We start from the raw sequence: 12,122 nt of genomic DNA, 5'->3' as shown, positions 1-12,122 counted from the left end.
TTTTCTTAAGTGTTTGGATCATGAAGGGATGCTGGATATTATCAAAAGCTTTTTCTGCATCAATTGAGAGAATCATATGGTCTTTGTTTTTTAATTTATGTGCTGAGTTATATTTATAAATTTACAGATATTGAACCAGCTTTGAGACCCTAGAATAAAACCCACTTGGATTCTGTTTGTTAGGATGTTTTTGAGTATTTTTGTATTGATATTCATTAGTGATATTGGTCTATAATTTTCTTTTCTTGTTTGATCTTTTCCTGGTTTGGGGATCAAGGTGATGTTTGCTTCATAGAATGTGTTGGGTAGTATTCCTTCTTTTTCTATATTTTGGAAAAGGGGAAGTAATAGGTACTAGTTCCTCTTTAAAGGTTTGGTAGAATTCTGACGTGAAGCTGTCTGGTCCTGGGCTTTTCTTTTTAGGGAGATTTTGTATAGTTGATGGTATTTCAGAACTTGATGTAGGCCTGTTCAACATTTCCACTTCATTGTGTCTAAGTCTTGGAAGGTGGTGTGCTTCCAAGTATTGGTCCATTTCCTTCAAATTTTCATATTTCTGAGAATAAAGTTTCTTGTAATATTCATTCAGCATTTTTGGAATTTCTGATGGGTCTGTTATTATTTCATCTTTACCATTTTTGATTGATAAAAGTAAAGATTTTATCTTTTTTTTTTCTGGTTAGGTTAGCCAAAGGTTTATCTATTTTGTTGACCTTTTCAAAAAGCAACTTTTTGATTTATTGATCTGTTGTATAATCCTTGTTTTCAATTTCATTTAATTCTTTCCCTTGTAGGAAAATGGGCTTTATTTTTATAAGCCAAAGGTTTATTATTGAAAATAATAATAAATAATAAAATAAAATAAATAATAAAAAATAAAATAATAAAAAAATAAAAAATTATTTAATAATAATAATGTTATTTAAATAATAAATAATAAATAAGAAAATAAAATAATAAAAAAATAAAAAATAAATAAATAATAAAACCTTTCCAAAAAACCAAACTTTTGATTTATTGATCTGTTGTATACTCCTTTTGTTTTAAGTTTCACTTAATTCTGCTCCAATTTTGGTTATTTTTTTCCTGCTGCTGGGTTTGGGATTGGAATGTTCTTCCTTTTCCAGTTGCTTGAGATGTCCCATTAAGTTGTTAACTTTATCTCTTCATTCTCTTGAGAAAGGCTTGCAGTGCTATAAATTTTTCTCTTAGGACTGCCTTTGTGGTATCCCAGAGGTTTTGATACTTCGTGTGTTCATTATTGTTTTGTTCCAACACTTTGGTAATTTCCTTCTTAATCTCATCTATGACCCAGCTATCATTTAGCATAAGGTTATTTAGCTTTCATGTTTTTGTAGGAGTATGCAGATTCCTGTTACTGAGTTTGAGTTCAACTTTTATTCCATGATGGTCCGAAAAGATGCAAGGAATAATTTCTATTTTTTTAAAATTACTGAGGTTAAACTTGTGACCTAAGATGTAGTCAATTTTGGGGTACATTCTGTGGGCTGATGAGAAGAATGTGTATTCAGTTTTGTTAGGATGAAATGTTCTGCAGATGTCTGTTAAATCCAAATGTTTTTTTTTTTTTTATTGAATGGAAATCCAAATGTCAAATGGTTTAGTTTAAATCTAAAATTTCTTTGCTTAGCTTCTTATTGGAGGATCTATCCAATACTGCCAAAGGAGTGTTAAAATCTCCGACTGTGATGGAGCTGGAGGAAATCAAGTTGATCATGTCTGTTAGAGTCTCTCTTATAACTTGAGGTGCATTGTGGTTGGGTGCATAAATAATAATTGAAATCTCATCATAGGGAGTATTACCCTTAACAAATATAAAGTGGACTTGGTGCCTGTGGCTCAAGTGGCTAAGACGCCAGCCACATACACCTAAGGTGGCGGGTTTGAATCCAGTTTGGGCCCGCCAAACAACAATGATGGCTGCAACCAAAAAACAGCCAGGCATTGTGGTGGGCGCCTGTGGTCTCAGCTACTCGGGAGGCAGAGGCAGGAGACTCGCTTGAGCCCAGGAGTTGGAGGTTGCTGTGAGCTGTGATGCCATGGCACTCTACCCAGGGGGACAGCTTGAGGCTCTGTCTCAAAAAAAAAAAAAACTAAATGTGAAGTGACCATCCTTATCCTTTTTTTACTTTTATTGGTTTAAAGCCTATTATATCTGCGAATAAAATTGCAACACTTGCTTTTTTCTGCTTTCCATTTTCCTAGAATATAGATAACCATCCCTTCACCCTGAGTCTATATTTATCTTTTAAGGTAAGATGAGATTCTTGTATGCAGCAGATATCTGGCCTGAGTTGTTGTATCCAGTCAGCCAATCTGTGCCTCTTTAGAGGACAATTTAAGCCATTCACATTAATTGTGAATATTGATAAGCCTGGTAAAATTTTGGGTATCAAGTTTTTCAAAAGTCCAGTGGACATTTTTCATCCATTTGCCACTGTGGAAGTTGGAGTTTGATCAGAAGTTTCTGAATGAGTTTACTTTTTGTGGTGGAGGATTGCGCTGGTCATTATGGAGGATAGGTCTGAGAATATCCTGGAGAGCTGGTGTAGTTATGGCAAGTTTCTTCAACATGTGAATGTCATTAAAGTATTTAATTTCTCCATCATTTCATCATAAATGAAGCTTTAGCTGGATACAGGATCCTGGGTTGAAAATTATTTTGTTTTGGGGGATTAAAAGTCAATGACCACCCTCTTCTAGCTTGAAAGGTTTCAGCAGAGAGATCGGCAGTCATTCTAATATTCTTTCCCTTGTAGGAGAGTGGGCTTTATTGATATGTAACCTGCCCCAGCTTTCTGCAGTGTTTCCACTGTTATGTTTCTCCTCCAGAACAGTGGAAACAGTGTCTTGACTTTTCCCCATTGGCGGCTCAAAGCCACTCCCAGTATACAAGCTTTGTTTGGTTTTTATTCAGTTGATTTCTGTTTTTTTTTTTTTTAAATAAGTTTCATTGTGTATACTTGAGGTTTGCAACATGACATCATGGGTTACGTATAGATACTAAAATGGTTACTGTAGTGAAGCAGATAAATGTACCTCTAATCTCACAGAGTTGCTTCTTGGTGACAAGAATGGCTACAATCTTATTTAAAAAAAAAATCCTTAATACAATATAATTTCATTAACTTTAGCCCTCATGTTATACGTTTGATCTCTAAGCTTACCCTGCACCTTGGCTGTTCCATTTCCTCTGACCTAACCTCCCTAATCTCTCTCCCTGGTCCCGTTTCACTTTATATGTATTTGAACTTTCCCTATGTGTGTATTCCACATGTGAGTGAGGTCAATGCAGTATTTTTCTTTCTGTGCGTGGCTCGCTTCACTCAGACTGACGTCCTCCAAGGCTATCCACGTTGTGGTGAATGGCAGAGGCTCCTTTTCTAATACTCTCTAGCATGTATAGACGCACCATATTGTTTTTAGCCATTTGTGTGTTGATGGACATGTAGCTGTTTCCAAATCTTGGTGATTATGAACAGTGCTACAATGAACATGGAGTTGCAGGCATCTGTCTGAGGTGATGATTTCATCTTGTTTGGGTATGTACCAGGAAGAGGGATTGCTGGGTCATATGGTAGTTCTCTTTTTAATTTCTTTAGGACTTCCATACTGTTTTCCATAATGGCTCTGCCAATCTACATTGTTACCAACAGTGTATTAGGGTTCCCTTTTCTACACACCCATTGCCCACATTTGTTATCTCATAGATAAGCTCTGTTTTGATGAGCAAAACAAGGCCTCACTGAATCATGTGTCACTGAATTTGGCAGAGTATTGACATGACTCACATTATTCTCATCCTTGTCTTTTTACCTCCTACCTTAAACATGTGTGTGTACATTTACTATTGTTCAGTAAAGCCATTTCTTTTGTTTTTGTTTTTGTTTTTGTTTTGTTTTGTTTTGTTTGAGACAGAGCCTCAAGCTGTCCCCCTGGGTAGACTGCCTGGCATCACCGCTCACAGCAACCTCCAACTCCTGGGCTCAAGCAAGTCTCCTGCCTCAGCCTCCCACCGCAACGCCTGGCTATTTTTTGGTTGCAGCTGTCATTATTGTTTTGGCAGCCCTGGGCTGGATTCGAACCCGCCGCCTTAGGCGTATGTGGCTGGTGCCTTAGCCTCTTGAGCCACAGGCGCTGAGCCAGTAGAGCCATTTCTAAGACCAGGTGTGGTGGCTTGTGCCTGTCATCCTAGCACTTTGAGGGGTAGAGGCAGGAGGACATCTTTTGAGGCTAGGAGTTCAAGACCAGCAACATAGTGAGACCTGTCTCTACAAAAAAGAATTAACAAAATTAGTTCAGCATGGTAACATGTCCCTTTACTCCCAGCTAGAGACATTTACCACTACTACACTCTAGCCTGTGTGACAGAGTGAGCCCAGTCTGCAAAAATAAACCATGACTAAAATGCCCGAAGTCTTCCATTATTAAACTACAGATCTCCAGGCTAAAAGAAATGGTCTGAATTATTTTGATTTTAGTCAGTAGTTAATGTCTAGCTGGACTGATAGTTGTCATTGCTTTATTATATTTCCTTTATTTTAGGATAAGAGCAAGAAGGCGGCTTCCAGTTCCAAAGCAGCCAAGAAGGAAGGCAAAGCAAAGGACTCAGCAAAGGTAAACAGCAAACACATTGCACATCAGTGGGACAGTGACATGCAATGGGGTTATGATTTCAGTCATTTAATTGCTTACTAGATTCTATTTAGAATTTTGTAAATCACTAACCCATAGCATACCTTGCTAAAGAAATTGAATTAAAAAGTGTGTGTGTGTATACCTGTGTATATGTGTGTGTGTGTGTGTTATATATATGAAGCAACTGGTACTTTAATTATCTAAATTAATGTTCTTAACATAAGTGCCTGTCTTTCCTGCCCTTATTAAAATTTCCATAGACTAAGTATGTAGTCTATATAAACTTAGAACATAGATATTGGGAACTTTCCATTATTAAAACTTTAAAACTGTAGTCAGAAATGGAAGTTAGACACTTCCACGAACACGATTCAAGTGATTATTACTATAATCCCCTGACTACAATGAGAAATTAGAAGTGTAGCTTTATTTTTTATTTTTATTTTTTTTGAGACGGAGCCTCAAGCTGTCCCCCTGGGCAGAGTGCCATGGCATCACGCTCACAGCAACCTCCAACTCCTGGGCTCCAGTGAGTCTCCTGCCTCAGCCTCCCAAGTAGCTGGGACCACAGACGCCCGGCCATTTTTTGGTTGCAGCCGTCATTGTTGTTTGGCAGGCCCGGGCTGGGGATTCGAACCTGCCACCTTAGGTGTATGTGGCTGGCGCCTTAGCCACTTGAGCCACAGGCGCCGAGCCCCTGAAGTGTAGCTTTAAAAAGACTAATCCAGTTTCATCAAAGCTCATAATAAGGCTGGGCACCTGTAGCTCAGTGATTATAGTGCTGGCCCTGTGCACCAGGGATGGTGGGTTCTAACCCAGACTGGTCCTGCTTAACCAAAAAAAAAAAAAAAGAATCTCATAGTAAAAACAAAATAGTGAAATCTTCCTACAGTAGATTCCATTAAAGGGTATAAGAACTAGCATTAATGATGACATACTTCTTTTCATGTTATTTAATTCTGGTTATATAAAGTACTTGAACAGCCCTTTAACAAATAAATAATAGAGCGTAATAACCCTGTTGGAGGAGTGATTAGGTGACCAGCATGCCTCCGAGTGCAGGAAAAGGGTGGATTGCTGGAAACATTGCTATCCAAGGGTGCCTGTGCATTTTTTTCCCTTTACCTAGCTTGGCCTTAAACAAAAAAAAAAGTGTGAAGTAAGAACTTTAGGATCACTTCAGGCTATTTTTAACCTCATAAACTTGAGGGAAAAGAAATCATACATTTGGGCCAAATGAAGAGAAACTTTGAAAGGACCATCTTCTTTTCCCACTGATTGCCGTCCTTCCTCTCTTTAATTCTGAGAATCCCTCCACCTCATAAAGCACCTCTGGTTGATGAGTTTTTCAGAGATCTAACCCAGAAAAGAAAGAGCTCATTGATGGTTTTGCTTTTCCTTTTAGACAACAGAGGGAACTTCTAAGCCAAAAACTGGTGAAAGAGATACAAGTTAAAGTTTACACTATTTGGTAAGTTAAATGTAAATGTAGATATTCACTGAAATGTAAATATACATTTAAATTAGCATGTAAATGAAGACAACAGCACCTTCTCCCAACCCCTGTGTTATGTGGAGCCCACCTCTTGTACATTTGTTCTGCCCTTATGCCATGGGCATGAAATGCACACTGCCCAGTCTGCAAAACTGTAAATTATTCTCTGAAAAGCACTAAATGGGGTGACTGTGCTCTTGAAACTTTTAAAATCCTTAATCTGGCTCTGCACCTGTAGCTCAGTGGCTAGGGCGCCAGCCACATACACAGGAGCTGGTGGGTTCAAATCTAGCCCGAGCCTGCCAAATAACAATGACAACTACAACCAAAAAATAGCCCAGCATTGTGGTGGGTGCTGTAGTCCCAGGTACTTGGGAGGCTGTGGCAAGAAAATCGCTTAAGCCCAAGAGTTAGACGTTGCTGTGATCTGTGACATCCGGCACTCAGTACTGAGGGCAACAGTTTGAGACTCTGTCTCCAAAAAATAAATAAATAAAAACCTTAATCTTATAATTAAGAGCTCTTTAAAATATTAGGCCAAACACTTAAAGAAAATGACTATACAAAGCTAGTTGAGTCTTTGAAATCCATTATTATGACAAAGCAAAATTATCATGTTACAATTTAGCAAAATGTCCTTAAGAAAGATATTATTACCCAAGATACCAGTGTGTGGGGTAGCGAGAAGTTTAGTGTCTAGGGGAAATTACAGGGTTTTTGGAACTAAGAGCCAAGGAAAAGATTGGCCACTTTATTTGTCTTAATTTTGTGAAGTACTGTGTTTGATTCTACATTATGGTGACTGAAGGAAACCAATAGATGAAGGAATCTGAGATCTGTCTGGAGAGCTGGGTCCTGATCTTAATCTTCAGATATGGGAGGTTTTACTGTAAGCCTTGAAAGCATACAAGCACCCACTTCCCAAAGCCTAAAAGAAACAAAATGAAGCTTACATTGATTCATTTTTATTTTCTGTAAGAGGGAAGACTACTGATTAGAACTGCTGTTTTCCCCCAAATTTAAAAAAATTTCTTTTAATAATCCACTCTCTTGTTTACTTTGAATAAGTTCCTTCTAATGGACTGTTATACGGTGCTTATATGATAAATGTTAGTGTGCTAATACTGTGCTTATAACAAGAAAATTGTATTATCAAGTGGTTTTACTGGATTTTTTATTTGAATTTTTCAAGGTATCTGCATATAAAATCTTCAGCTGGTGAATGGTGACTTTTGAAGAACAAAAAGCTTTGGCAACAGAACATAATGTTTTCTGGGTGGCTGCTAGATTTGAGTCTTTGACATCCTAAACATTGGTTTGTTATTCTTTTCCAGAAAGAAAATGAATTGCTCTGGTTCACCTGTGTAATTGTGCTGAGTATTGATAACCTTTGAATTTTTTTTTAATTAATTGCCTTTGGTTGGGATAGAAAAGAAGCTTTATATTTGTAATAAATATATTTGATAAAGTTTCTTAAAGCAACAGCAAAAAAAAAAAAAAAAAGAGAGAGAGAAAACCTTTGCAAACTTCTGCACATTGTACACACAGTGCCTGTAAATCTCATTAGTATTTTCAGTTTGCACCTTGTTTTTTTTGTTAGCATTTGGAAAATAATGCTTTAAACATTCTTTGATGTTCTGATTTCTTTTTACCTACCCCCTTTCCTCTTGGGTTTTTGAACTGTACTTGATTTGGAGGTGGGGGCAAATGTTCATGAGTGAAACATAAAATGTTATACATTGGGCACAAACTCCCTCTTGGGCTGCGAGCAGTAAAGTAAGTCGAATCCCTGGAGAAACCAGGAAGCACTGAACCCTTCTCAGTTTGAACTCTTCTTTGCCACTCTTCTGCACCTTCAGGTCAACACAAAACACAGCAACCTTCAGTCAAGTCAACAAACTACAGACCAGACAAGTCAGTGTGCTGCACGTTTTGAGAACAGGAAATAAAATCTAATACTTAGACTATTCATATGGCTTGAACTCTCTTGGCTGCGTTGCTAAACTCCTTTCTATTCTTTATATAAAACCTTAGCGGGAATTCTTTGCTTGTAGCCATTACCATATCAGTCTTTCCACTGTATAGCATGAGGCATTATGGAAGTTATGTTTACCTAATTAAAAAAAAAAATTCCACTTCAAAAAAAAATATATATATCTACATTTATCTGAAATTTAAAATCTGCTTTTCCCCCACAATAATTCAAGAACTAGGCTCTGATGTCTTACAACTTTGGTTTCTAAGATCTTCCTGAGTGACAAGCTTGTGAACGTTGCACTTGTGAACATTGACAAGCTTGTGAACATAATGTCATTGATGGGATTTGATGAATATTTAATTTCAGCTATATTTTCAGGTAGTGAATGGATGTCAGGTACATAACATAGAGCAGATCTGGAATTTGTTTCCAAAGCAAACAAATGCCTTAGCATCAGTTTAGAGCAGTGGTTCTCAACCTTCCTAATGCTGTGATGTATTTTCATTGTTAACAAAGGGGTCGCGACCCACAGGTTGAGAATCGCTGGTTTAGAGCTTCTGTTAGGACTTAACTGGCTTCACTAATATCACCCATACTGTCTAATGGGGGCAGGACAAACAAAAAGAATAGCACCGCTTATAAGGGGCATCAAATTTAGTTAGTATTCTCTAAAAATACTCTGTAAAAGTTACCTATGGGATTTCAAACTACTTAAAATGCTTGCTTAAAATGCTATGTGTCTGTCTCATGAGAGATGTAGTCATTATCCTATTTTTAAGGCAGAAAACAAAAAAAACCACTACTTTTCCCTAGAGATTTTAACTGTGTATCTCCTTCTCCCATTTGGGCAGAATAGGTGTTTCCTTTTTTGTTTGTTTAAACAAGAAAGACTTGGGTGGTGTCTGTGGCTCAAAGGATAGGGCACTGGCCCCATATGCCAGAGGTGGTAGATTCAAACCCAGCCCCAGGCAAAACAAAACAAAGCAAACAAAACAAAACTGTAAACAAGAAAGACTTTGAGACCTTTGACATTGATAAGATGTGGTTGTAAGGGTGTGGCTGCAGTATTACTAACATCTGTGCGTATTCAGAAGCATTTTTAATGACATACCAATTCTGGAGGTTTAAAAATACCTGTAGAAGTAAATATTTATTTAAGGTACTCTGAATATGCCTTCCTTTTTATGTGAAGTTTCTCTGAGACTGGAGTGTTTACTGGTAACTAAAGATGACTGGGGTAAGTCAGGAGAGTGAAGGCAGAGGCCTTTTGTTATCTAATTAGGAGAAAATAATCATAAATGTATGCTTGGGGGAAGACATTTTTTATTACCAAAGAATTGTTGGCACACTGTTGTGGTAATATTGCATCTGTTTACAAAATGGGCTTTTCAAAAGGAAATGCAGATAGGTTCCTCAGGTGACCAAAACTGAAAATCAGTGTTTCCATGTTTCATTAATCAAAATATAAAATATAATTAAAGCAAAATATTTTACATTAAAATCTTGTCTTTGTATGCATTTTTAGAAGGAAAATAGCCTGGGGTTGAAATTACCAGTGATTTGTTTCTGTTTTTAGTTCTAAAACCATTAACCATGCAATAAGTATAAAAATGGAATTGGAAATACATTTAAATCCAGAAATGTGATTCTATTCATAGTGTATTACAGCAACATATTTTGACATTTCTCATATCAATCATATTCCTTTATCTTGAAATTTTTCATATATTAAAAAAATTCATATGTGTGGGCAGTGCCTGTGGCTCAAAGGAGTAGGGCACCAGCCCCATAGCCAGAGATGGCGGGTTCAAACCCAGCCCTGGCCAAAAACTGCAAAAAAAAGAAACTCATATGTGACTTCAAAGCCAAAGTTATCATCAGTTAGGCTAATATACAAGCAAATATTTTCCACTTCACAATATGTGATCATCTATTGATGACTCTGCAATGATTTACTGGCAATAAGTGCCAATAATAAGTTACCTATGAGTTATAAACTACTAGGCTAAATAAGGCACAGAGAGAGAAGATTATCACCCCCCACCCTAAGGGTCAACAGCTGTCTGGTATTATTGCAAGTGAAAGGTTTTCCTTGCAGGGTTCTATGAAGGGAGTTTTGCAAGGTGGAGCTGAGGTGTAAGAAAACCACAAAGAACCCCGGGACCCACTGAGGCCCCTAGTCCTGAAGGGTGAGAGGAGGAAGCAGAGCTGGAGAAGTCTGTGTGGGAGAGAGGGCTGCCACCTGTCAGGAGGTAAGGGGGGTCAGCAGAGTCTAGCCTGAGGCACTCTGCAGGAAACCAGGGAAGCACATCCACTGGTCCCCTCCCAGACCCCAGCACTATCCTCCTGGGTCCAAAATCTAACAGGCAGGAAGCCTGACGAATCATTCTACACATTGGTACCCAGGCAAGGAGCAAGGGAGAAGGGTGGACAGCGGATCTGGATGGGCCAACAGGAGATCATGGACACAGCCACAATCCAGCTTTGTCTCTGATCCAGGTGTCCATTGTTAGTAGTCTTCACTGTTCCAAGTCTTTCCAGGAAATTGATGAAACAGTTTATGAGTGACAAACAGGTGGGGCACAGGGTTTGGGACACCACGGGGCTTCAGCATGAAAAAGAAAAGAATAGGTGTTGTGTTCTTTATAGTAAGGAACCTGCCACTTGACATCATAGGACAACACCTGTCAAATGTAGCAATAGCTCATTGATGAAAAAACTAACAGTTTTCTTAGAAAAATAGTCTAATGAATAAAAGGTCAAAAGGAAAGGAAGTATCTTCAGCTGGAGCCAAAATAACCATCTCTAGCTTGTTACAACAGTTCCAGCTTTTCATTTTGCAGCCAGACTCTGATTTTATCAAAATTCTTATCCATCCAGCGTATGTTTTCTTCAATGGTTTCAATTGTTTGTTGGACACACCGGAGCTGAGAACCATTTTCTTTCAAAGAGCTGAAGAATCCTTTTACCTTGAGGGGGAAAAATTGGGGAATTTTAGTAAGTTAATTTTATTACATTAAGCAAATGTAACACTAGGCTAGTTAAAAGAAAAACAAAGCCAAAATTCCAACATTTGTCAAAATTCTATACAGCCCCAGTGCCCGGATGTGATTGTGACACATAAACGTAAGCCCTATGAAATGGCCTCACACCTCAGGGTTTTCTCTGCAGCTCCTTTATGTGTTCACACAGTTGCCAGAATGGAAAAGACTTCCCTGTTTACCATTTTATAATCAAGGTTTAATTGAATGTGTCTATTTAATCTGGATTCTGTTCTATACACACAGATGCAAACTTAATTTTAACATGATATCTAACAAGCAAAATGTGCAGAGCATCTTCTTTGCCAAACAAAACAGTTTAAACCATGTAATGCAGTGTTCCTCCATGGGCCTGGCCTTGTGTGTTATTACAGAAACGCTGGGGAATGGGGTTCTCCGCAAGTTAGAGTGGCAAGACAGGTTTTTTATCCTTATTTATAATATATGCACATGCCCTTAAGACAAAATCTACATAAAGTTCTTCATGGTTTTAGAGCGACAAGAGACTCCTGGCCAACTCCTGAAAGATATCTTTGCTCGTGTTTCATCTCTGAAACCCGTGAACTTCGCGTGAGGAATTGCTGACTTTGCCACAGCAATGACCATTGTGCTGTTCTCTTCCACTTTAAAGGGTTCATACCCTTTTCCCATAAATTGTCACAGCATTTACTCCATCCATTTTGACTTTTGATCTTAGCCAAAAGGCCATGAAGTGATGTTCCACCAATCTTTGTAGTCAGGAGGCAGAGTAGGCTATCTGTCACCTACTCAGCACAGAGTCCAGACAGCTTGTTCCTTAGCATTTCGTGTCATAATAACACATGGGAAGTTTAGGCATGAAAAGTGGGTAAAGGAGGCTTTAGGAAGATCAAATTCCAATTTTAAATGATGCAGAGTTTTAAAATCATATTAAGTACAATGCAACTTTTCTTTTCTTTTTTTTTTTTTT

General features: G+C 38.0%; 2 protein-coding genes across 6 annotated transcripts in view; one reads left to right on the top strand and one right to left on the bottom strand.

Annotated features, from left to right (window-relative positions):
• CAST (calpastatin) overlaps positions 1–8,123 on the top strand; it is a 128,341-nt gene extending 120,218 nt beyond the window's left edge. For all 4 annotated transcript variants that reach the window (XM_012811347.2, XM_012811346.2, XM_012811345.2 and 1 more), the window contains 3 exons: positions 4,567–4,638; positions 6,065–6,130; positions 7,347–8,123. In XM_012811347.2, coding sequence (XP_012666801.1) covers positions 4,567–4,638; positions 6,065–6,115 — 123 coding nt within the window. In that variant the 3' untranslated portion in view covers positions 6,116–6,130; positions 7,347–8,123. The remainder of the gene's footprint in view (positions 1–4,566; positions 4,639–6,064; positions 6,131–7,346) is intronic.
• Positions 8,124–9,438: 1,315 nt separating this feature from the next.
• Positions 9,439–12,122, bottom strand: part of ERAP1 (endoplasmic reticulum aminopeptidase 1) — a 28,387-nt gene continuing 25,703 nt past the window's right edge. Inside the window, exon 19 of one of the 2 annotated variants that reach the window (XM_023519069.1) lies at positions 9,439–11,101. In XM_023519069.1, coding sequence (XP_023374837.1) covers positions 10,946–11,101 — 156 coding nt within the window. In that variant the 3' untranslated portion in view covers positions 9,439–10,945. The remainder of the gene's footprint in view (positions 11,102–12,122) is intronic. The other variant, XM_003799704.3, reaches the window with a different exon arrangement.

Source organism: Otolemur garnettii, unplaced genomic scaffold, assembly GCF_000181295.1.
Source record: "Otolemur garnettii isolate 467f Iridium unplaced genomic scaffold, OtoGar3 scaffold00154, whole genome shotgun sequence".
In the NCBI taxonomy this organism is placed as follows: domain Eukaryota; kingdom Metazoa; phylum Chordata; class Mammalia; order Primates; family Galagidae; genus Otolemur; species Otolemur garnettii.
The sequence above is the reverse complement of the archived record's forward strand: the minus strand, read 5'-3'. Positions and strand labels throughout refer to the sequence as shown.